The sequence below is a fragment of the Hoplias malabaricus genome, chromosome 17 (genome assembly GCF_029633855.1).
Source record: "Hoplias malabaricus isolate fHopMal1 chromosome 17, fHopMal1.hap1, whole genome shotgun sequence".
NCBI lineage: Eukaryota > Metazoa > Chordata > Actinopteri > Characiformes > Erythrinidae > Hoplias > Hoplias malabaricus.
Genome location: NC_089816.1, coordinates 26,691,944 through 26,719,011, shown reverse-complemented (window position 1 = coordinate 26,719,011; position 27,068 = coordinate 26,691,944). Strand labels below are relative to the sequence as shown.

At 40.4% G+C, this 27,068-nt stretch overlaps 1 protein-coding gene across 1 annotated transcript; it reads left to right on the top strand.

Annotated features, from left to right (window-relative positions):
* The first annotated feature begins 11,252 nt into the window (after positions 1 to 11,252).
* Positions 11,253 to 24,862, top strand: fhdc2 (FH2 domain containing 2). Its single transcript, XM_066649393.1, has 12 exons — positions 11,253 to 11,392; positions 14,192 to 14,741; positions 15,376 to 15,437; positions 18,375 to 18,477; positions 18,858 to 18,943; positions 19,193 to 19,293; positions 19,535 to 19,605; positions 19,769 to 19,876; positions 20,239 to 20,309; positions 21,482 to 21,599; positions 21,721 to 21,885; positions 22,154 to 24,862. The coding sequence occupies exons 2-12, from the start codon at positions 14,301 to 14,303 to the stop codon at positions 23,783 to 23,785; spliced, it is 2,958 nt and encodes a 985-aa protein (XP_066505490.1). The 5' UTR covers positions 11,253 to 11,392; positions 14,192 to 14,300; the 3' UTR covers positions 23,786 to 24,862.
* Positions 24,863 to 27,068: the final 2,206 nt, after the last annotated feature.

Here is a 27,068-nt window from a genome sequence, read left to right as displayed (position 1 = left end):
AGGCCACTGGTTATGAAAACCCACCTTGTGCTACAGTTTAAAAGCCCTCTGCATCACTGAAGATTAATTCACTATTAATTATTTTATAATGCTTATAAAAAAATATTTTTTAAACAAATACTGTACCTCATTCCTGGAATTAAGTATAATTCTGTTGACAGGTACCTCATTGGTATCATGATATTGATTCTTTAATTTGAAACACATACTTAAACGGGCCAAGGGAGGATAATAGTTGATAATAAGAGTAATTTGGTCTGGATGGTGTCTTCATTGAGAAAAGTTTTTTTTCTCTCTCATTAAGCAGTGCCTGGTGTTTTCTTGCCTCAGCCTCACACAAAGCAACCTAGCAACAGCATGTCCAGTTTCCTTGCTTCAGCCCACATTGCTGTGTTGGCTGGCCATCGCTACCCTGCCCACACTTGTCACCCCTCCTCCTTTGTGAATTTTTCTTCCTTTCTGCCTATGCCAAGCATGCTGGATCTCTTTTTCCGTTGTTGTTGGTGAGAGAGTGAGTGTACAAGCTCTCACAAAGCACAAAACTTGACCCAAACCCCACACCCAGCACTAGTCATTGATTTTATTGACTCAAGCAACAGAACACTATTGTGAACTCATTTCCTCCTCTAATGTCCCACTTTTTCGGTATCCAAAAGTGAGATTGTGTCACTAGACATGGACTGAAAGTTATTCTGATTTATGGGGCCTTGAAGAAAGTGGCAATCATTGTATGGTGAGAAAAGAATGGACCCTCGGGTCAGGGTCTGTGTAGCTGGAAACTGAAAGAAGTATGAGTCATGAGTCTGAAAAGTCTTTAACAGCAGGAATATATCATGAGTTGTCAGAAGACCAATATCTGACTCTAACCAAAAAATGTTAGCAACTTTTTTTAACACTATAAAATCCACAAAAGGTTATTTTACAGTATATTTAATAGCTGAATAAGATCAGTAATACTTTAAGTACAATATATACTGCTACATCATATAAACTCTGGCTTTTGTGTAATTGTTTTTCTTTTAATGAAATATACAACAAAAACATTTAAAAATGAAATGCTATTACCACCTACTATTGTACTTCCAACAGGAAGAAAGAGACGAAAAGCAGAATATACACTAATAAGCCAAAACATTCTGATAGTTTGATGCTAGTGGAGGGTGTATAATGTTCTAGACAATATTCTGCTGAAAAACACTAGGCCCAGAATTTATGTCGATGTCAGATTTACTTCTGCCACGTACAACACTGCTCACTAGGTACACTGTTTGTGGCAATGGTATTCCAACTTTAACCAGCTTCTTACTTTTTACCCTTCTACACTGCACACATCAGTCAAGGTGTTACAAACCTCATTGAAACACTCATAAAATATAGGTTTTTGTGCTCACAGTGATCTTTCTCTTTCATGCTGCTGATGCCATTCTTTCCACTGACTGGCTCAGGAAAATCACAGCAACAAATTATATACCTATATGGCATTTTAATCAGCTATTTTAATTGGACATGACAGCCTACCAATCCTTGAATCCTGCCTGAGGGGACAGCATTCCTCAGTGTCCCAGATACAGACAGTGCCTTGCTTTTGTCCACAGTGATGACGTTTTAAATGCTGAGGTCACACAAGATGTGTACACTGCCAGCGGAGGCTGTAAAATGGATCACGGTACGGTCAGAGGCATGGTCAGAGGGTAGCTTGTTTAACCAACATCTTGGTGGCCCAGGCAAAAGGCAGGCTGTATTGTTATGTAACAGTTTAGTGCTAATGAATGGAGGCCTTGGCCAAGGACTGTTGAAAGGAAGGCCTTGGAGCAGTAGCAAGAGAGATTGGGTTTGGGGTGTGTGTGTGTGTGTGTGTGTGTGTAAGGGGCGGTAATCCCAGATGCAATCCCTTCAGGGCCTACCTCACATCACATGCATGTTTTCATTCACGTTTACACAAGGTGGCCCTACCACAGTTGGGGAAGGGGTGAACCTAAGGCCTTCCCAGTTTTGTAGGGATGGGAGCAGTCCCACTTCCTGAAGGGAATTCCAAATCTTCCTGGCCCCACTGCCCAAGAGAATAGCAAGGGTCCCCCACAATCCCCTGCTGTGGTCCACCACTCAGATGTCCACCCTTAAATTTAACCCCCCTTCCAATACAGGGCATCTTGCCAATGGCTCCATGTAGAGTGACATCACTACTTGGCATTCAGGGCCTGTTGATGGGAAAGGGGGAGTAATGAGGTCGAAATGGCCAAGGCAATAGAGTGTGTGTGCGAATGAATGTGTGTGAATAAGTGTGTTAGCTGAGCCAACAGAGTGGATGTGAATGAGGGGGCCAGAAATTTACGGGATGAGGATCACGTAGAGATTTCCCCCCGCCTCTAAAATTAGGAACACATTTTGTATTGTTTTAATTTTTTCTGAAAGATTCTTGCAGGATAAAGATGTGTTTGAACTTGTCTAACTCCGAAGAAGTTTTCATAGGTTTTGCTGGAAAAGGATTGGGGAAAAAAAGTGTATTAATTTACAAACATTATTGTTTTTTTGGCTACACCAATGCCCCCAATATCACAGTTTTAGTGAGCTCCAATTTCCACACACTACTAAGGTCTACACATGGTTGTACCAAGCCTGATGAAGGCATGATGAAGACTAGCACATATTTCCTTTGGGGCACTCCGCAGAGACTACATTATGTAGAAATCTAACTTTAAAGAAATACTATAGGTAAGATTTGGGACCAAAATTTCCTCCTGGGACTACCCCTAGTGTAATTACTTTTTACAGCACAGTACTGAAATCAATGGGGAGGGATGGCTTCCTGCCCTCTTCCAAACATTACATAGTGTAGTTTCTGCAGTGCTGAGCCCAGATTAGCCACGGCAGAGGCTCTATTCTCCTTATTATTATTATTATTATTATTATTATTATCGTTACACTTATATAGCGCCTTTCTAGACACCCAAGGACGCTTTACAATCTACACTGCTCAGAACGCTCAATTCACACACACTGGCGAGAAGCGGCAGCCAAACGCGCACAGCGTACTCTCAACCAGAAACGACCGTCCACCTGGAGGACTGCATCGGGCACTAGGGTTTAACCCAGGACAGAGCGCCAATCCATATCTGGGCTCACACATACAGACATTCATTCACACACCAGGACAGTTATTAGAGAAGCCAATTCACCTACCCTCCATGTTTTTTTTTGGACTGTGGGAGGAAACCGGAGCCCCCGGAGGAAACCCACGCAGACACGGGGAGAACATGGAAACTCCACCCAGATGGGACTTGAACCCAAGATCCCAGCGCTGGGAGGCGAACGTGCTAACCACCAAGCCACTGTTATTACAGTGATATTGTGATTTTAAGATAAAAATATAACATATTTGGCTGGCGCAGTGGAGCAGCAGGTAGTGTCGCAGTCACACAGCTCCAGGTGACTGTCTGTGAGGAGTTTGGTGTGTTCTCCCCCTGTCAGTGTGTGTGTCCCCTGGGTGCTCCCGTTTCCTCCTACAGTCCAAAAACACACGTTGTTAGGTGGACTCAGAAGTGTACATAGGTGTGAATGTGTGTATGTCACCCAGCAAAGGACTAGTGCCCCTTCCAGGGTGTGTTCCTGCCTTGCACCCAGTGATACCAGGTGGGCTCCAGACCCACCACAACCCTGAACTGGATAAGCGGCTACAGACGATGAATGAATGAATGAATATAACAGTGTTTCTTTAAAAGCAGCACCTGTGTGATCCACTTTAAGAAGTCATTTGCAGGTGTTGTTAACAGTATTCATATGAGGAATTAAATATTCAGCCTTCACAATTACTACGTCTTTATTTGTAACTTTTACCGTTGTTATAGAAAAATCTAAAATATGGAATAGTCGTCCCACTGGCAGCTCGTTTGGTTAACCAATTCATTGGCCAAGTCATTTTTGTAAAAAGGATTCACTAAAAAGGGTCACTTGGGGAAAAATCCTTCAGAGTGATCTGAAGTGAGGATAAAACCCAGAGTTGAAATCACTTTTTCAAAGCAAAATTCCACTGTAAATGTCCAGCTCTACAAATTGTCCATAAGCCTAAGTACTGGGCATAGCCACATCCTGTACCCGCATACTGAGGGCCATCTTGTCCTGCCCTCTATGTTTCTAATTGCCATTTAACCAATTCCACAAAACATTTGCTTAGATTAGCCTCTTGTATGATACCAAAACCTCCCATCACTGCTGTAGAACCCAAGACATTTCATGGAAGAGCTCACCCATTTTACAGGTTGAACCACAGTTGTCTTTTCCAGACCTGTCTCAACACCATCATCCTTAAACATGTCACAAACTTCCCCAACACTGGTAAAACAAGTCCCCTTGGACTGTATACATGACCACACTACCAAGGCCCTCCTTTGCTACATACATAGCCCATTTAGTGATGTGCCATTGTGTGTCGGATGCGCTTTGTCAGCTCCTTTAGGAGACATTCTTTACGAGGCACTGGCCTTTGAATATTAACTGTGTGATCACCCTTGCCACACAAGGAGGCTCCTCTGAGCCCTCAGTCAAAATAGGCAAGCTTCAGCCAAGCACTCTGCTTGGCCTATTGTGCTCCCTCTGAAGCCTGCATGGTTAATTATAAAGGAGTCCTTGAGTTTACTCAGTGGTCTGCAGCAAGCTTCAGTTTTTCTGCTTCTACCATTGTAAAAAATTACATTTTATTTTGGCAGATGTTAGATTATGAGCAAGCGGATAATACATCAGATTAATTAAACTGGATATGTATTTGTGTGATATTATATAATCCAGCCAAACAGCCATAGCAACTAGGCTGGGAGGAGACTTTCATGTTTCTAATATATGAATAGTCCAATAATCCCTTTTACCGACATTCAGGAAATCCTAATAATAAAAGTTGGAAGCATCTTGTCAGAACCAGATGTGCTAAAGGAAACATTTTGGAGACAAAGGCAATAGCTCCTTAGGGTATACATGAAAAAATCTCATCACTGTCATACCAAAAACATTAAGTTCCCAAATTTTTCTTTTTGCAGCCTTTGGAAATCAATCACTAATGTATTATAATTGTATGAATTATTCTATGTCAAATCTTCTAATAAAATATGTGACTCTGTGTCAAATTTTTTATATCAATACAACATATGTATTATCTCTCTAATTTGTTGTATGTCTTGCACTGTAAATCTACATTTATAGGCTCTGAGGAAAAGTCTTATGTCCTTTATTAGGCAGGGTCACATGAAGTGTTGAATGACATATAATAGGTCTTAAATATATGGCTATTTTTCAAAACAGAGTACAATACACAAGAGTCTAAATGACTTTCAAGGACTTCTAATAAAAAGGATGTATATTTTGGACACACAAGCATCAGGTGATGCTTTTTAAAATGAAAAAAAGTGATCATTTTGTGACAAATGGATGGCAGTCCAGCAAAACGAGGCATGCCAGATCTTGTTTGTAAAAGTGTGGGATATAATGCCTGTAACATCTGTGGCACAATAGGGAGGAGAATAGGAACTCCTTCTTTATCAGCAACATGACTCTGGGCTTTGGGCCAAGAACAGCTTAGTAGAATAACAGCCGAGTATGAAAAAGCTACTAAACACTGAGGGATTGGCAGATTCTGAAGCCTTCTGACGTCCCAAGCATTTTGGTCCTTACTTCGGCAGCAGTGGTTTATTTGTCCAGTTGTCTGTCTACTGTTCTCTGGTATTGAGTCCCTCCCTATATATTTGTATCTCTGCCTGAAGGCCTGTCTGTGAACCCAATAGTGACTGTTGATTATATGGTCTTTTATATCCACAGTTTATATTTGTGCTATACATGAGGTCGTAAAGTTTGTAGACCTCTGCCTGATGTTTCTTATGGAATGTATTTTAGCGATTCTGTCCCTTCGGCTGCAGTAAATATCTACTCTTCTTAGAAGGTTTATTGCTAAACACCTATGCTAACACATTGCACTGGGCATTTTGACATAAAGTTGCTTTTAATAGCTTATTTTACCACCTCACATTATCTCTTATTTTGTAATTAGTTACTCACACTTTACAATAAATATGACTGATTACAGAGCAAGACTTTCCATTAGTTAATTATATGTGAGGTTTTTTAGAAGGTACTTACTAACACATTTACAAAATCATACACTTCCAGGGAAGTCCTGTTCCCAACAAACCCAACACAGAGGGAATGTAGCCCAAGATGGAATCCAAACAGCCACCAGAAGATCAGCTGTTTTACATTTACTCCTAATGTGATTATTCTGATGATTCTCAACCCTCATCCAAGGGCTTTGATCAGGCAAGCAGCACAAAGCACAAACTGTCTGAATTGAACAGGAATGTGTTTCACCTATGCTAAGGGGCAATTATATATGCACAAATTTTCATCGTTTTCAATTCCTGGGGTTAAAACATGCCTAATAATCATCTTCTCCTACAGATCTCTTTTAAGTTAAAAAGGCTTTTCTGTCTAATATCTGTTAGCTTATCCAGTTATGGGTTGCAGTGTAATCACTGGGTGTGAAGCACTAACACATTCCAGATGGGGCACTAGTCCTTTGCAAGGCATCACGCACTCACTCACACATTCAAACCTACAGACACTTTTGAATAACCAGTTCACTTACTAGCATGTGTTCTGGATTGTAGGAGAAAACTGGAGCATCTGGATGAAACCCACACAGACACTGGGTGAATACACCAAACTCCTCACAGTGACCTGACATAACCATGCTGAACCCCAGAACCCTGGAGCTTGTGCAGCTTTTCATGGTCTTTGAACAAGATCTAGGGAACTGTCACCAATTCTGCAATTTGTGATTAGTGGGTGCTGCTTTGGCAGGGTTGTAAAATAATTACATTTAGCAGTAAGACTGCTCAATCAATACTCATAACTTACTAACGTTTTATCTAATTACAACAGTGGCTGACAGCAATTCTTCCTGATTGTCTTTGTTTTGGCCTGTGTCACCATTTAAAATTGATAATGTGTAAACCAATGAAAAAGGTGACTTAACTGGAATAACCAGTTGTATCGTTAGCAACGGATGTTCACTCTCTTACGCCCTCCCTCTACTCTTTCTGTCTGTTTTTCTTTTCTTTCTTATGACTGATACACTGCAGTGGGTCTAAGGGGCATTAATGGGCTCACCTTTATATAACCCTCCCAGTACTTCAAAGTGAGATTAAGATTTCAAAAGAGCTGCACTGGCGTAATCCACTGCCCCAGACCCTGAAAGGCAGCCTCTCAGGGCTAAGTCATTGGCCACTTAGCCACTATGTGCGTAATTGGAGGTGGGAAAGTTGGGTTCTTCTCCAAAAACATTCTCACGCTCAAATGGTTTCTCCCACACTCGCAGTGTGCCCCTCTGACTGCAGGCTCCCATCTCTTACTTTACCAACAGCTTGCAGAGAGTCGTCATTATCACTTACACCAAGTACTGTTTATACCCGAGCGCTTGGATCAAATAAAAGAAGACATTAACTCCTTTTCACAGTAACCATAACATGCAATTTTCAAGTGTGTTGGGAATTATTTTTTAACATTGATACAATATGATTAGATAATTAGAAATGTATATAATATAGAAAACTGAAAAGAAACTACTTCTGGTTAAAGCTCATTTTTCTGGCAGCTATACCTATATTTTAAAGGCTGCAGTTTGCTGCGTCTTTTATCTCGACATTAGCCTAGGGAGCTATGAACAGTGTTCACAGCAGAGAGTTTTACCACTCCCATTTGTTTTTAAAGTTAAAAAATTAAAAATTAAAGTTGCAAGGGATATATAGTGTATATATAAAGGTGTTTACTATAACTGTATTTTACAGCTAAGAACCAGTTTGGGACTTTTATTTTCAACATTTTTTGCTCATTGTTTTGTTCAGTAGGAACCACAAATATAAGACCCTCAGTATCTGCTGCTGACTACTGAACTTATTAGTGACTGTGTCCTAATTCTAACCATATGTGAAATGCAATGAAAGATTACTTACTTCACCACGGGTGCAATGAAATGATCAAAGTTGTACTAAAAAAAAGATATTTTTAAAACAAATTTGTTCAAATTGTTATGATCCTGTTGCTGTAGCCAATACTAAACACTTTTTCCTCAACTCTCTTATTTCCTTGCGTTCTGAGTACAGTGGCCTAATAGAAGAGATGATTAGCATAAAATATGATAAAATATGTTCTGGCACTTGTGTTCTAATATCTTTATATAAGAGAGTCACAGAACTGAAAGACACAGGGGCATGACCTTATTCTGTTGATGTGACCAAGTATTTCAATCTGAGAGCTAAGCTAGCGTGGCACATTCGCACCTCCAGTGCTTTCAATGAATAGACTGTGTCATGACTCAACACTTGCACTGTTATGTGATAGTTTCCCTTGTCCACACTTTGCTTTATATCAGAGATCTTGGCTTTCCTAGGCTTCTTATTTCTCATGAAATATCTCGAGTTTGAATGTTTCTCATTAGTTTCCCAGGATCAGACATATCTGATACTTAAATGACTCTCATCACAGCACAGATCAAGGCCTTCATCACCAGAGAGGAAAACTGCAGGCCTGGTTTACACTGATAAAGCTGAAAAAGAACCTCTTAGCTGGTTGAGTGAAAGCTAATGATCTTCTCATCGTGGTTCCTCCATGGACAAAGTACAGCCTGTTTTATCATGCATGGGCATTTCAAAGTTAATACAGACATATGTTGACAGTAAGACTGATAAACTCTCATATGCGTAAGACCACATAAGAACATGGTGATAAATTAGTGTCGAACACAGCAGCACTACTGGTGTGGAGTGACAGACTTTGAAGAATTTGAAGGGTGTGTGTACTAATTAACCAGGCCTTTAGTTTTGCCCTTGTGTTATTCTCACAAAACATGACATTTGGACATATGTACATTTCTGTTGAAATTAATTAATTTATTCTTTTTAAATATATTCAGTTTGTCACATTTTTCAAATAACCAAAATGAAGCAAATTTTCATTACTGTAGTAAAGTGAATTAAAAACGTATTTAAATAGAGCATTTTACAACCTGAAGCAGCTTACAGAAATCAAAATTAAAACAAAAACAAAAGAACCCTATCTGAGCAAACTAAAGGCGAAAAAAAGGCAAGGAAAATTCCCCTCACAGCTGGAGAAACAACCCTTGGGATCAACCAGGAAAACTTCTATATCCTATTTATTCACTTTTTTTTATCTGTTCTGAATGGATGCCCTGGATTGTGACTAATTCAGAAAGTAGTGTAGGGTGAGACATACTCCTTGTAAGTTTAGCACAAATGGGAAGGCCAAAACTGCTGAATACACCAAAACACTGATGTGGAATCCTCTATATTTATAATCTCTAACATTATTGCCTCCCCTTGATTCTACAATCATTGTCCATTCTGAGCTTTTAATCCTCTCAGAGTCACTGCTGGACTAAGAATTGTCCACCAACCAAAAATATCCAGCCAAAAGCATCCTGTGGGCAAGATGAAGACTAAAGTTGTATAATGCTACAAAGCAAAAGCTAACTGGCAATTGCTCAGTGTCATTATTGGTAAAGTATAACATTTCTCAAATTAAAATATTAAAGAACTTGGGTATTGTAGATGTAGTTTAGTTGTAATGATGTTTGTTTTTGTGTGTGTGTGTGTGAGTAGGTGGTTGGTGTGGTTAGAGGGTGTGTGAGCCTGCTCACCCTTTTCTAGGTGTGTGAGGTGAGGGATGAGGCTCACCTCACTCTTGCTGCACAACCATGCTAATCTGTTGTGTGTTTTCTTGCTCACTATACTCTGTTAAGTGTTTATTTAAGACCACACTAAAGCACAATGGCTTTATCTCTAGCCTCCTTCGTAGATGCTCACTACAGTGGTGTCAGAAGTGGGATTGTGTCCCCTACCAGTCCAGAACGTTATTTCTGCTAACCTGGAAGAACAGTTACAGCAAAACAGCAACACCTGCAGCATTGGAGGAAGATGGAATAGACTCCTGTAAGAAATTAGCTTTAAGCCACGGTCACACTGGGTTTTCTCCTTGAATTTGTGCGTGTGGAATTCCATTTATTTCAACAGGATTTACTGTGACAGGCAGATTTTGCCTATAAAAGAATTTACCAACAAATACATTTCGCCTGTGAAATTGTGTCAAAATTCACCAAAGATGAACTAGAATGTGTGTCCTCGACAAACTTTACAGCATCTCCAGCTGTGTGGCCTTTGATATATTTGTACTGTCTCTGGTCTTTCTGTGCCAACATGATGGAAGCATTGACTGTTGCGGTTTCAAAACAGGAGTTATTATACAACCCTTTGGTGCACATCACAAACTACAAAAAAGAGAGAGTAGCAGTAACAGTTAGAGATAACTAAATTCTTTCCTAAAAACTCCTAATCTTCACCACTGTTGCTACACAAGTGCTCTTCAGATATGAACAGTTGAACCAAAAAGGAAAACCGATTTCCCTCCTTTCCCAATTACACGAGGCAAAGCAAATGCAAAAACCCAGTGTGATTTGAGCTTTCAGCACAATGCAAGCTCCTAACCCAGCCAAGTGAAGGACTTCACTGCAAAGGAACAATGCTCAGTGGCAAGAACACACTAGCAGGGCTAAAAGTGGGGTTTATATCAAGCCAAGAATGGGTAGCATTGTAGGTTGTGCATATTTGTTTTGTTGTAACAACATTTGTGTTTGTGTGTGTATGTGAGTGGGTGGCTCGTGTGTGGCAAGAGTGTGTGTTTGAGCATGTTTATCCTCTTATAGGAGTGTGAGGCATCGGATGTGTCTCACCTCTCTCTTGCTGCACACCAGTGCTCCTGGTCTGTTCCCTTGTTTACTCTGCCCTGTAAAGTGTATACTAAAAAGGACCTACCAGAATGGCTGTCTTTGATTGTATACTAAACTATCAGTGGATTAGGAACACCTACCCTATATCTGCACTTATTTTCAATTTTATCAGCTCCAATTACTTTAGTCACTTCGTAGTTCTACCGTTAAAACTATGAGGGCAAAAACGTTTTTTACAAACTGACAATGTGAAGAAACACTCTGGTCTCTACGATTTTAGGAGAATTAAATAGGAGAATAAGGAATAAGGTAGGGGTACATTTCCAAATATCTACGGAATGGCCCCACAACTGAGAAAAATCTGAAAACAAACCTCTCTCGCTCTCTCTCTTTCTCTCTCACTGTGCGTTCGTTGTGCGCGTGCGCGTGTGTGGAGCGCGCTCTGATGGTCACCGGCCGTTTTTTTTGGGGGGGGGAGACTTTCCCCTCAATTTCTCTCAGTACAGAAAGAGAAAGAGCACTCGGGATTCAGTGAGACGGTAAACCCCGTGATTTCTGGATTTCTAGAGGAACGCTGGCTTGAAGAATGCTTGGACCTTTACGTATCAAAGCGTGAGTGTGTCGTTTTGAGTTGGTTGTCTTCTGTTTTTAGACGTTTTGGGAAGTTTTGAGCCGTACTTCATTGAAAACTTCAGTAAGACGTTTGGGGTGAGAAATTCGCGTTTTCGTTTTAAGATAAATGAAAACTAATTTTAGCATTTGCTCAACGTTTAATGTGTTAAATTGTAAACTGAACCTTGAAGACCCTTTCCATTACAATTAACAGTGCCACAGGGATTGGTGAAACAAGTGTTTACTACTAGTTATGAGTTATTTTCTCTCAACCGTCAATATTAACATCACATTTTACCGGGAGAATGCGATCAAAAGTTCAACAAATTCGCGTCTTTTGTTGTCTATGACTTTTCTTACGATTTGTGGAGTTTTCCTATTTCATGCAGTAACCTATTTAAGCTCTGAACATTGAGCTTAATCATTAAAAAGTGTTACTCTCTTTTAATTGATGAAGCTTCGCTTTTCTAAATGAAAAACATATTTTAAACATCGCTGTTCCTTCAGTCGGGTTAGCGCCCTCCTGTGGAGGTTGTGTGTGTTTGGCAATCCCCCTTTTACGACATATTAAAGTTGCATTAGGCAATAACCATTACACTGTCTAAAACATAAACTGTAAAGTATGAAGAATCTGTTTTAATCATTTAAAAAAAGTAATTTTAGTAATGACATTAAAACACAGTGCTCTGTGCTTGAGGAAAAATGGTTGAAAAATGACACTCTGGACCCGAACGGCTGTCTTTGTTGTTGTGGTGTGTCTTCTTTGTGGCTGGAGGTCCACTTGACAAATGCACTAGTCCATTGCCTGGAATTTGGGATGCACAAACTTCAGTAACACACACAGGCACTCTGGTGAAACTGACTCTTGTCCTTTCTAAAGACTCAAGATATTTAATGGCCTAAAGGCTATTAAAGTGAGCTATGGGCCAGAAGGTTGCTGTAACCTTGACTGTCAGGAAATTGGGGGTGGGGGCAGTAAAAGAACAACACTTTCTTTTCCGTCAACATCCATGGCCGAGGTCCCATTAACCAAGGTACCCATCAACCAACTGCTCCCTAGGCGCTGGGATGTGTGCTCACTTTCCCTAGTCCATAGGTGGGCGTGTGTCTATGTGTGTTTTCACATCCACAGATGGGTTAAATATGGAGGTATATTTTCATTGTAAGTTACAGAATGACAATAACAAGCATGTATACCTTTTTTCCCTTCATAGGCAGTAACCTCATTTCCACTAAACATGAAATTCTTTTTTTGCATTACTTCCATTCAGGCTAGCAAAAGTATAAATGTAAAAAAAGCAGTGGGACTTCTTGTGCAGAAATCAAAGGTACAGAGTCATGTGCAAGTTGCATTCCACGAAACGACAGATTTTTATGTCAGTGTTGGCCGTTAACAAATCTGATCGCCTGTGTATAAAAGCTGTTCCTGAGTCTTATGGTTCTGGATTTCCAGTTCTGTAAGCATGTTTAGAGATTGTGTGTGAGGTGGGTTGTGTCCCTGATATGTGCTTTTTGAGGAACCTGGAGGGGTAAGTGTTCTCCAGTCATTGTAAGGCTGTTCCTGTGATGTTTCTAGCAGTCTTCACCCCTGAAGAGCCTTGGAGTCCTGTGTAGTACAGTTCCTTACACATAGTGCAGACTCACTCATTGCTATGAACTATATTTATTTCTCTATGATTATTTTATAGGAATCAAATAATTGCAATGTAAACAATGCAAATTTAGCCATTTCTTATACAACCCCAAGTCAAACACTGAACCTACATATATTTATGTAATGTTTGTAATGTTAATATAGTGGGAAATCATACACAGAATTATACTGAGTGTGATTTTAAAAATGTATACATACCTTTTAATAAATATATTTTGCAAAATTTTTGTATAATTCTCTTTGGATCATTCCATCAATATGTGAGGCTTCACTATTATTCCCTTAGAAGTCATTAATACAGAAAACATTAGTGAAACTACCTATCCTTCAGTTTCTTCCTCTGGAATATTTCAGTAGATTATTGTCCATCGGAAAAACAAAGCTTTGGTGTTGTTTAAAGTTTATCAGTTTCCGCTCTGCTGTTGCAGGATTCAATAGATTTTTATTCCCATCTGTTCTGGTCTGAGCTCATTCTCTTCAAACCTATTGTTTATCAAATAAGCTGTGGAATTCCTAATCTCTGCCAGAAAACTTCTGAAACTGTGTCAGTAGACCATTTATCTGTTCTCTTTCACGTTAATTAAAGAGCAGAGTTGGGAGAAGGCACTTGTCTTAGTAGAACTGAGCAGGACTAAACACGCCACTGAAAGAGGGGAGCATGGGGTCTGAACACTCTCCCTTGTGCTGTACATTCTCCAACACCTTGAACTTCTCAGAAAGTTTAACCCCAGGTGAAGGAGATGGAGAGCTTGATCTTCTGCTGGCTGCAGCGTGAGGCGATACATGTGTACTCATTACTGTTCCTCTCATCCTAAATTAGAGGAGAAGAGTTGCCAGGTGTTGGAGCACTCCAGGCAGCGTCACAGCAGTAAACAACCTGAATGGCATGCTGACCTTTACTTAGAAAACACACAGGCAGAGAGCATGATGTCATCTCTACTCTTTTCCAGGCTTTTGTTCACTGGTAGTGGTAGTTCATTACAAACTGGCTGTAAACAAATCCGGTCTTGATCTGTCTATAGTGAAACGGCTGCTAAGACAGAAGGGGGAAGACTGGATTATTCTGTCATAGATTTTATGTAACACAATTTGATATCTGTCTATTTTGCCAAAGTTCTCAATCTCATGCTCTCTTACCCTTTCAGATAAGCATCAGAAACTTAATAGGAGACAGCCTCAAAGAGAGAGCGCTGTGTAGAGTTAGCGTGGAGACACTGGCTGCTTTGTGAGCCCCTTCAGCCACACCAGACCTCTATGCGCATCTCCCTCTGTGTGGACCCCAAGGAGTCTCTGGCCTTTCATGGAACGCTGTTTGGCAGCATTGGCAGCCAGGCATCGGAAGTGACAGCCATGAATGCCACTCCTGTCCCGGCACCACCACCAATTCCCCCTCCTCCACCCCCACCTCCCCCTCCTCCGCCCCCACCAGCCCCTGCCACCTCCTTCAGCCAGCTGGACTCAGCACGCCGGCAACGTCTCCGCAACCTCAACTGGGAACGGATACCCAAGGAGCGCGTGGAAGGCCGAAAGAGCGTGTGGAGCTTCTCTCCAGCTGACGATGATGACTTCCCCATCGACTTACACTCTCTGGATGAGCTCTTTGGCCAAAAGGAGGCTCGCAAGCCGGACAGAGCGGACAGCTTCAGGCACAGCCTAAGCCGCAGCAGAACCCCTCAGGAGAACTGTGCTGACAAGGTAAGAGGATCAATTTACTATTACGGTAATTCATAAAGACTGTGACCTATGGCTTTTTATACAACAGTTAGTCCTGTTCAAACATTAACAGCACATTTTTTTCACAACCACGGTATCACAAAATTCAGGGTGGTCCAAATGGGAGTCTGTGTACTTTTTGGTGAATTAAAGCATTCAGGATATCCAACTAATCTTAATAATTTTGGACCAACATAAAAAGAATCCTCCTGTTACAACATGTAGCGGTATAATCAGAGTGTGGCATTCTGTCAGTTAATGTACAGTACTAACCCTATTCACAATCCATAATCCCCTGTGAGATCATTCAGGATTATTAGGATTAGCTGTTACATAGGTTTTGCTGACTTTCAAGAGTCAATGAAATCTGAGAAATCTATCTCAGTGACCTTTCCCGTAAAGGCATAAGCTGCCAGCTGACGTAGATTTTCAAATGTCTAAAGTCATTGATAACTGTATCTGTCAGTGAATATTGAGCTCAGTAACAAATGACTGTAGATTAAAAGGATTTGTTAGGATGAAGTGACTCAGATTAACTGATGTAGTAGCCAACATGCATAGTGACTCATTGGTTTCCTGAAAAAAATCTTTTTTCTCTCTGTCTGTCTATTTGCAGGTGACCCTGCTTGACTCAAAGCGTAGCATGAATGTTGGGATTTTTCTACGGCAGTTCAAAATGTAAGGATGCAGTTTTTAACACCTTCTCACTTCAAAATGTTCTCAGACCTTGAAAATACAAACTTTAAATGTGAAGGTGGTCATGTTCATTCTGCAAGAGTAAGAGGAAATGGAGGTGTCCCGTATTGCCCTATAAAAGGAAGCTCTTAATACTTCCTTCACTGGCAGCAGAGCTTTCTGTTTATTTTGGGTTTTGGATTGCCCTCTTGAGGAGAGTTGGGGGTGTGAAATGTAGGGGGTAGAAGGGAAGAAGTGGACAGCTGTTGAGGGGAACAGCTGGCTTTAATGGCCAGTGAGCTGGTTGAAGGTCACGTCTGCTTTAAACACCAAACAGATTGTCTGAAGGGTCTGCTCCCCTGCAGAGAATAGCAGGAAAGTTGTAACCTGTTCATTAAGCAGCTTTGAGAGTTTTTTGCTATTTGTCTACACATAATGTCCAGTCCTAATAGTTATGAATGTCTGTGCCTTCAAAGAAATTAATCTCTCTATTTTGTGTAAGTGCTGTACAAAACTCAACCCAAATTTAAGTCAGCACTGTCACAGGAATCCATGACATGATACGACTCACTGTAGTAATAATGATGTGGCTTTAATGGCATGAGTGCATATAAAATCGTTAATTGATTATGTACCACATAAAGGATATTATATTCCAGACCTAATATTCAACCTGTAAAATAGATGCCTAGGAATTTTTGAATGGGCATTGTTAAAGGCTAAGCACTTGATGGACCTTCATGAATATTTCACATTATTTTAGTTACTGACATATATAAGTATGAATTAAAATGACAATAGCATGTTTAATTTGGTTTAAAACTGACAATTTTTTTAAATTGACGGAAAAACCCGAGCTCGCTACGGAAATTCTTGAACGCAGCCGTGACGTCACTGGTGGACAACAGCTGAACAACGCCGCAGTAAGCTAAACTCAAATTTAGAGGTACCGTTATTCTTGTAAATGTGATCGAAGTCGAACTCGAATTCATCCGACACTATAAACCTCCGTAATGCAGCTACGTAGCCGAGTATAATCTGAGCCACCGAGTTTAGCTAACGTTAACTAACACCAACTAAAACAGGCGAAGTGAGTGTCCTTACCCTGTTTACCTCCATGTTACAGAGGACTTGAACACCTTTCATTGGAGTCCTTACATGCCCATATTGTTGGAAAAGCGCCAGTGAAATGAGCTACAGATAACGGAGTGAGCGGAGGGTCCTTTCCAAAGTGCCCGTTTAAAGTGGACAAATTTAGTCAATTTTCTGGATATTTTGGGATCTCTGGGCCATTTGTGCACAGATGTCCCACTGTACATTGAATTATTGCAGCCAAACACAACACACCTTTTCGTCATTTTGCGTTAAATTAGTAAGAAATAGCATGTTTTCTGACTATCAAACACAAGTTAGGAACTCAAATTCCACTGTATTTATTTGTTTGACACTTTCATATAGCCGGTGCTTAGCCTTTAATGGAAGTATGGGTGTAGCATAGAGTGACTCTATTTTCACAGAAAACTTCTAAGAGTGATAAACTTTACATTTTTATACCTATGTAAATAGCTCATTTAAAACACTTGCTATTGATGTGGAAATGTTTATTCTTGAAATGAAGCAATTACACATACTTATTATTTAAATTCAGACCAAAGACAGAATTTTTAGCTCTATTACTAGTAGTAATGCCTAATGACTTAATGCATAGTAATGGTAATCTTTTCACCTGGGCCTTCACCATCTAGACAAATGCTGGCCTTGGAATTGAACAGTAATGGATCAATGGTTGTACTGTCAAAAAGGTCAATACTCCTATTGGAGGATGTTTTTGGGCCAGTAGTGACGGGCCGTTGTGAGTAGTAGATATTGTGAATGTCACAGGGCTTCATGTATATTTATTGTTATAAGCTTGTGTGCCTTCATGTCAGCACTTGTGCTCTGAATGTGAATATGGTTTCAATTGACCACGTCAAAGCTTAAATGAAGAGCAACTTACTGAGACTGATCTCTGCCAGAACTTGCTCGAAGTAACATTGTGAAGGAGTGCTCGTGCCGTCCAAAACGTTTGTTTCCACTCTGCCTATTTATCTACCGTGACCGCACAGAGTTTTGTGTAGCAAAAGTTTTTTGAGGAGGGGAAGTGCTATGAATTGCATTCACTCATAACCAGCAAAAGGCTCTTTTGTATTCTGTTCTTGTACCTTTTCATTATTTCATATTACCGGCTTCTTGGGGCCAGCAGTATTCTCTTACATAAACAATTACAAACAGGGAGGTAAAAAAGGTGAGCTAACGTCTTTCAGAAGTCTCTGGGGAGCAAAGCAAAAGAGCCTCTTCTATGTAGTGCACCATGTAGGAAATTTTGTTAAGAATAAGACTAACTAAAATCCTTTGGCAAACCTATGGTGACATTTCTCTAGTGTTAAAATTTAATAAATGTTTTAATTTAAATAGTTTTTTTTATATCAAGATGGCTGCTCAGTGCCCTCTCAACTTTGCAGCTTTTTTGTTGTGTCCTTATTCACACATCATTGTGAAGTCTGTCGAGATATTTGGACAGGAAACCTTTTTTTGTTTGTATAGTACCGGTATCTTCTTTTTAGTCGCCATTGTGGCGTCTAAGAGCTTGTTTGCATATGCCACCCAGATAACTTTGATAAGTCTGTCTGGGATCCGAATAGAACAAAGCGAGTGAAATGTCAAGGTGCTATTTTGCCTTTTTTCATTTAGCTAGGTCTATGTTGTGCTTTTTTTGCCTCTTGATAATACTTGCTCTGAAGGTTGAGATAGTGTCATTATCCTGGGGTTATGGGCAGAACTGTAGAGTGCTCAGTTTGCAATGACCCCTGCTTTGATACTGCAGCTGCATAAGATTGCATGCCTCAGGGATATTGTCAAAAATGATGTCATTCTTACGTGGGGTGTTTTCTTTCTCCACAGTCCGGCCAAGGATATTGTGGAGGATGTGAGGCATGGGGCCGGAGAGCGCTATGGGTCCGAAAAACTGTCTGAGCTCTGCAAGCTGCTGCCTGACAGTGAAGAGGTGAGGCATTGTCATTTTCTGTCCTGTCTGCCATGTGATATTCTCACAGCAGTCTCCACTTTCTACTTAGTTGGTGTACAAACACACACACATTTACTGTCCAGTTTTTTTTATTATTATTCTATTAGTTTTACTAGTCCTATTAGTGACTTAATTATGTAAGGGGTGGATGTAAACAATTATTAGATATTCAAATAATAGTGGGGCAATAAAACAAACACAAACTACAAAATGTTAACGAAGGGGGTAAGAAGAAAAATGATAAGATGAAAAGAAAGTAGAAAGTAAAGACTGTAGTTCATCTGTTGCTCTGCATACCTGAATAATATTATGGTTGTTTGGGAAAATATATATATTTTGTATCCGTTATTTTTTCCCAGGAAACACGGTTGAAAAATTTTATTGGAAAGCGTAGCATGCTTGGAGAACCAGACCTCTTCATGCTCCTATTGGTGGAAGTACCAAAGTAAGTAATGAAGTCCTCCAGACTAGCTATTCCGGTATTCCTCTTCCCCATCGTTAGCACATTCTTGCCATTTACCTTAGTAACTGTATACCCCTCCCATTAATTGCAATCTCTTGTGCTCCTAGCCATCTCATTTGACTCTTTTCAAGACCCCCTCCCCAGTATAAACAAAGGCAAAGTAAAGGCACATTGCAATGACTGCTGATTGATCAGTCCTTCTTTCCTCCCATCGTTGCCTGTCTCCATTAGCGTTCGCCTGCGTCTGGATGCCATGATCCTGCAGCAGGAGTTCGACCTTGCTGTGACCTCTCTCTGTGTGGCGGCCAGATGTCTGGGGGAGGCAGCCCGAGGTAAAACCATCCACAGGGGGGCTACAACTCTTTCCTTTCAACACACTCTGTTTGCTCCTGTTGCCACTTCCAATCACTTTAGCTTGCCTCATAAATCACCTTCTCGTGCCCTTCCTCATCACAAAGCATCAGAGCTGTTCTCCACTATTATGTTCTTTGGAGTTGCAATGATGAATGCATGGATACAACCTTATAGAAGAAACATTTCAATGTGGCTAATTTGGTGCATACGTTTTTGCAGAGTTGCTCAGCTGCCACAAGCTTCATTCAATCTTGCGTCTGGTGCTCAAAGCAGGGAACTACATGAATGCTGTAAGTGTTTGCTGTTTTGTCCGTCAAAGCTTGCAAAAGTGTAGAAATGTTTGAGGGGTGTCTTTTACTGTGTTCTAGTGCTGCTCTGTCAGCATAATGACTGTTTGTTTAAGAAGTCACTCACAATGGAACAAATTTGCACTGACCTTACTTGTGCCTACAGGGAGGTTATGCAGGAAATGCAGCTGGGTTTAGGATTGCTTCTCTCCTTAAGCTGGCTGATACCAAAGCCAACAAACCAGGAATGAACCTCCTCCATTTTGTGGCCATGGTACGTATCATACGGTTTAAGATGCTAGCCTACAAATGTCCAACACTAATTTCAGTGATAAATAAACCTAGATAAGGAGAGCTTTCATTTTTTAGTGTGTTATAACACTTCCATGTATCTTAATGGAATTTACAGGTCTATATATATATCATACTTTTTATTTAAGATTGTTGCAGTCGTTTTTAGTAGATATTGGGGTTTTGGTTTTTTCTTTTATTAATTTAACATATTTTTTTAACTTGAACTTACTTATACAAACTCGCATTTTGTGTCATCATTAACAGTTGAGTCCATTCATATTTTTATAGATCACCAACTGAATGTTTCTAATTTATGCTCCTTTTTAATTTATGCTGTTTTAGGAGGTGGTAAAAAAGGACGAGGACTTGCTGACATTTCCAAGCCAGTTGAGTCATGTCAGTTCAGCCTCAAGGTCAGAAACCTGTTAATTATAATTAACTCCAGTTAGTTGTAACAGTTTGTATGCTGTGCATATTTTCACTAGTTTAGTATTTTATTCTGCTCATATATTTACTTTGCTTTAACTGTCAGAAAGAAGTTTGCTTTTGCAGTTCAATAATAAAAATGATTCTCAAAATCAGTATTATCAATAGCTGTTTTTGTTCTAAAATGGTTGTACTTATTTGTGCCTTAATTAAACATATTTTATGTTTTAAAAAGGAAGCTTAAGCCTTGCTAAATATATATATATATATATATATATATATATATATATATTAGAGGTTGTTAGCTATACACCTATATACCTCTTTAATTTATTCTCTGCAGATTATTGTTTAGTAAAGCAAATTATAATCAGATTAATTTATTATTCTAATTACATAAGAAATCACAGTCATAAAACATTTAAAAATGCTTTTCTTCATGACAGTCAAGGTATTCCTGCCAATGTACAGTATACGCTCAACTTTTGTGGCTCTTACTTTTGGTGCAGTGGCAGCAGGACAGATTTTCAGGTTTTCATTGGTTTAAAAGAAACAAAATTGACCCACAAAAATGCACTGAATGCAGATTTTGTTTGGTTGCTTACCAACTTGACATATAAGCACCTTTCACACGTGCACGGTAAGCCAGAAATTTACAGAAATTTACCCAGAGGAGCAGTATGTGTAAATGCAAATTTTGTCCTTGACTTTACACTGATTTTATCCTGCTAGCACCCTATTAAAATCTCTGGGAAAAGTAAGAGTATCTCTGCACAGGAGCTAGCTCATGCCTACAGCATGCAGCACATTTCCCACTGAATACAATGGCAGTATAAACATCTAGATGCTTTACTCTCCTTGAATGCCTTTTTATGAATAGTAGGGTTGACAAAGTCATTACAATGAACATGTTGAGACTGCATCAACAGAGGGTTAAGTGTAGTTTGTGTAATATGGAATTTGCAATCAAATTAGGCCCAATGGGATTGGGGCAACTTTAACTAGTTTTTAAAACAATTTAAACGAGTCTCTGAATTGAATTTAGACATGTTTAAAAAGCCTCTGATGTGAAAAACATTTGAACTTCCACGTTTAATATAAAATTAGTTAATCTATTCTTTTTGGAAGAATACAAATTATATTCTGATGTCTTTTTTAGGCTATCAGAAGAGTCTGTGCTTGAGGATCTGTGCAGGTTACAGAACCGAGTAGAAGCACTGAGAATCAGCGCTCAGGAGGATGCTGAGATTGAACGGCAAACAAGACGTTTCCTGGAGGTTAGTGCAAGTTCATTATTATTTGCTCTTATTTCAGTGTTTCTCTTAACAATATATGTAAAGTAATGCTATACATTTATGAATGATAGCAAATGATGTATTTAAATTTGTTCTCCATCAGATTGCAGCGGTGAGGCTAAAGGAAGCTCAAGATGAAATGGATAGTTTATGTAAGACTAGCCAGGCTTTGGTGGAATTTTTCTGTGAGGATGAAAAATCTTTCAAGTTGGCAGAAGCCTGCAGCATCTTTCACTGCTTCTGCTATCGCTTCCAAAAGGCTGTGAGGGTGAGAGGACTTTGTAACAAAATTTAATTACATGCTGAAACTGGATTTACTAGTTTTGTTGTTGTTATTGTTGTTATTTTTGAGGGAACTTTAAAAGAAGTTTTTCTATTTTATGGACATTTCTGTCCTAAACCAGCTTGTATAGACAATTTTTGTTTAACTTAATTAAAGACCAGACTTACCTGGATAATTCTAATGGTGTATTCCACAGGAACATTTTTCAATCTTTTGTTAATTTGCATGTCCTGTCCTTCAATGTGTGTTTCAGGAGAATGCTGAACGGGTGCGGCAGGAGCAAAGGCGTGCAGAGCGAGAGCGGGAGAACGTAGAGAAGCGGCGTTCACTGGCTCTGTGTGGTGGCCCTGAGCTGGGTCGACAACCTGATGATCTGGAGCGCACGCTGGAGAGGAACCTGAGCTACACATGGAGCCGTCGCAGCCTCCGCAGACAATCACAATATGTCCTCAACTTGGAGTACAAAAGCTCAGACTCAAACTCTCAGAGGCCTCTTTGTTCTGAAGGACAAGAACTTCAACAAGTCCTCGGTTTAGAGGATTACAGTAGAAACTCTGTGCTTAGCAGGAACAAACTATCTATGGACACTGTTGAGAAGTCAAAAAGCCTGAATGGAGTTAAAATGGATTGTACAAAAAGAGAATGTGTGTTAAGGACGGACTCAGCATATGGCAATCACAAAAACACAGAAGTCGTTCACAACAGTGTGAATAGCCAAGCTGATGCTACTGTGAGGTTTAGTCAAGGGAGAGTGCCCAGTGAAGATGCACTTATTTTTTCAATGGAGAATACTATATTAAAGCAACAGGAGGCAACAGACCTCTCATCTCTCACAGGAATGTCTCCTAAGAAGGTGTTGAAAGTTGAGAGGCAGGTTCATGATGTCTCTGAAAGGTTAGCCGATATAAAGACGAATGTTTTAGAAGAAGTAGAGAAGCAGGACAGCGCCGATGCTGCTGAAGCTAGGTCTCAGCCTCATCTCTGTGAAAGAAACATGGCCCCTGAGGCAGACGCTAAGACACTAGGTCGAGCTACAGAGATTTGGCTGGGGTCCTGTCCTCCTGATATGGCTCCGCAGCTTGGACATGAACCTGAGCCAGCCAGCCCGGATAGAGAGCGTGTATATCCTCAGGTGGGCGAGACCGTAGAGTGTCACACTCTAGTTAAAGGCCTTAGATCGTATGATTCCCTTTCTCCAACTGGGCAACGGCCAGCACCTAGTCACTGCTCCAAGTGGAGGAAAGAGCTGGAGGCTGAAGAGAGGGATGGAGCTAGTTCACCTCAGGCCAAGGAAGAGCTGCGTGCTGGAAAGAATTTAACGCGAGGACCCAACAAAAGAGGGATGACACCCCGAAGTTTGCTCTCTAACAACACTGGTGTTACAAAAGTGCGAGCCAAAGCTGAATCAAGCCTTTCTGAGGGTTCTTCAACTCCTCGTACTTCACGCCTAACCCCGCCACGCACCTCCTCGGTGCGTCTGTCGCCAATCACTCGGCCCATCAGCATCCAGAGTGAGCTAAAGCGCAGTAGCAGTACACGGGACAAGGCCAGTGGTCAGTCTGACACTCTGGTAAAACAAAACCGCCGACCTGCAGAGAAAGCCAGTCAGGAGAAGGAGAAGGTGCTTCCCATTCATGAGCCTTTTGTCAGGGGCTCCCCGTTACGAGTGTCCAAACGGCTTGCCTCCAATTTTGAGTGCCAGACTCGCACAGTCCATAGCCCAACAGCAGCCACTAATGCAAAGACTATTAGAACTGCTGTCATCAATGCAGCCAAAGCCAAAACTGCCAAGAATGCAGAAAATGTCTCAACAAAGGTGACACCAGGCTCGAGAACAACAGGCCCCAAAATTCCACGACCTGCTGCTCAACCAATGTGGAGATGATGTTTGATCACCTGAAGTTTTTTCTTAGTAGACGCATCTCTGACTTGTTTGTGTATCTATATGTGTGTGTGCATACATGAATATTTAAGGGCATTCCTAGGGTCTTCACCAGCATTTGAATGAATAGTGTAAAGGGATTTAAAGTGCCCATATTCCTTTTTTGACTGAAGTTTCTTTGACAAGTTTTGTTGTGTAATCCATCAATTCAGTCCTATCACCTAGCTCTGTCTCCGTCCAGAATGCCATTAGATAAAAGGGCCTTTCATTCTTGTTAGCTAGAAAGGGCCTGAGACCAGGGCACTGAAATGGATCCTGAGGAGGACAGCCACTCCTCTCAGAGTCTTCCACTTGGTAAGGTATCACAGTGCAATTTATCCTTTTCAAATCACTGTAACTGGTAATGATGTGGAAAGCATTCACAAAGCTGGATGTAGCACTGCCTTAAGTTTTGGACACTACCTCTGCACTAGTGTGTTCTGCAGGCTATAGAGCACATCTGGAAGAAAATCTAATACAATTCCTGACAGAAACTATAATATATTAGCCCCTTTTGGACACTACAGCTTTGTTCTTAACTTTGCACCTCTTAATTTGGAACTTCCTCATTCAAAGTGTCCGTATGTTTTATTTTTAGTGTATCACGTGACATTACGAAAATGTTGAGCGGTCAAAATGAGACAAGGCACTTTGGTGTAAGGACCTGCAGTGAGTGAGTTAAATGTATTTATATGTCTTTGTCTACAGAGAACATACTGCTGTACAAATGGTCCTTATACCAGTTGAAAGTGACTGAGTAGTTCAGATTAGGTACAAAGACATTCCTTTAATATGGAACAAAATCACTAGCCTAGGTTATTTGAAGTTGTATGTAGGTCTTAATTCAAAGTCAAAAAGCTTTGTGTGAGATATACCGCCATGTTAGTGATTTTATAATCACTGTCTATGGGTACGCAGCTTGCCTTTTTTTTATACATGTTGGTTCTCCTCAACCTGATGCACTTTACAGACTTGAGAGATTAATAATGTCTGCTGGATTTTGTGTTTTGTGTTGAAGAAGAAAATTTTATTTAATGAATATGTCCATTGTCATATTTGTAAATATAATATCATGAAATAAAGGTTAATATGACTTGAACATATATTTGTTTGGTGTAAGACGATTTCTGTGGTGAATGGGAGTGGAACATTTCCCTACATATCGTGTAATTATGGAAACTGAAAATACATGGCTTTTATTCAGTCAGTCAGTCAATTTTGGTTACCTGTTATCCAGTTCAGGGTTGTGGTTCTGTCTAAAGCACACTCAGAATCACTGGGTGCAAGGCAGGAGCTCACTCTGGATAGGGCACCAGCCATGGCTTTTTATTCTCATGTGTATAAAGCGATATGTATTACTGATTATAATACTTAATGCAGATTGTAACATGACATAGAATCTAAATTAAAATGTGTAATTTATGTAAGCCCATAATAACCCCTTCACTGAAAATATTGCTACCTCCTTCCATCAGAATCGGGAATGAAGAAAAGCACACTTCTTATACAAGTAGGCCTAATAGCTTGGGCCTAATGTTATTTTGTGGTTTGTGCATAATTTAGAAAATAATTTACAATACTGAATGCTATGATACATTCATGCATTCATTCATTCATTATCTGTAACCCTTATCCAGTGCAGGGTCGCGATGGGTCCAGAGCCTACCTGGAATCATTGGGCGCAAGGCGGATTACACCCTGGAAGCGGCGCCAGTCCTTCACAGGGCTGCTATGATACACTATGAAAATAAATGTTTAGTATAATATTTTAAGGCACATACAGTTGAATATTTTTATATTTGAAAATATGCTTTGTTGCATCCCTTTCCAAAGTACAGTAGGTGTTGATAAAATTTAATGAAATATTTGAATAACTTTCTTAAATTTTGCAAAAAACTGGTCAGCTGATAGAGCAGACTAATTCATTTCCAAATACCTTAGATTTCTTCTTTCATGGTCATCTTTTTTCATCAGCCTTCTGTGCGTTGCCCTTCAGCTCTGCTCATCATCTCCTTTGCTCTCCCCAAGTTCTACCTCCGTACGGTGACCCCCACAGTTACCCCCTGAGTTGTAAACGTTCCCATGGAGATGCTCGGGCCATTATGGAGAATCTCTCCCCTGTAGAAAAAGGGCTGAAGTCAGGCGTCCCAGTGGGAAAGTTCCTTTTATAGGACAGAGTGACGCCAGATCTCTTGGGAAAGGCAATAAAACCTGGTGCCTCTTTGTGTCTCAAAGCGCTGTCATCAGTCAGTGTGTTGTCCCTGGTTTTGAACGGTCTGACAGAAAGTGAATGGAGTATAATGATGCCATGGTAGACAAACATACTGTTTTGAATTTATAGAACCCTGAGTTATCCACGACAGTCCTGGCACTTTAAGTACAATGTTGTGAAATTGTTGAGGTCATCCATATACTGATCCAGTGTAAAGTATACTTACTTGGAGACCAAAGTATGACATTGTTAAAAGATCTATGGAGCCTGTGACTGAGAACATAACATCTAGACTTCTCCCTTTAAAATACCTTTACAATGTCCTTTAGCAGCAAGGTGACAAACAACAGGACAGTTTTAATTTTTAATAGTATATCAATTTTTACTAGAGACCAGGAGGTCATACTATAGTTTTTGCATTCTCAAAGAAAGAAAATATGTATTACAGAATGGGATGACTGCCAATATTACACCAGAGGTTATCAGTCTATAAGGGGTCAGTATACTTAGCACATTTTGGGGCCATTCATAAAAAAAACCCCACTTTATTCCACTTGATAAATTAATTCACCTTAGTCTTATGCTAGTGATTTGCTACACAACATTCTTGGTTGGAATTAAATTTGTAATCATATAGACACTTGCAGGAATGATGGGCCTGTTGTAAACAAATATTGCTAAATGATGTGGATAGGCTAAATGACTGTGGCACAGTGGTGCAGCAGGTAGTGTCGCAGTCACACAGGTCCAGGGGCCTGGAGATTGCGGGTTCGATTCCCGCTCACAGACAGGTGACTGGGTGACTGTCTGTGAGGAGTGTGATGTGTCTGCATGGGTGTCCTCCGGGTGCTCCGGTTTCCTCCCACAGTCCAAAAACACACATTGGTAGGTAGATTGGTGACTCAAAAGTGTCCCTAGGTGTGAGTGTGTGTGTCGCCCTGTGAAGGACTGGCGCCCCCTCCAGGGTGTGTTCTCACCTTGCGCCCAATGATTCCAGGTAGGCTCTGGACCCACTGCGACCCTGGACTAGATAAG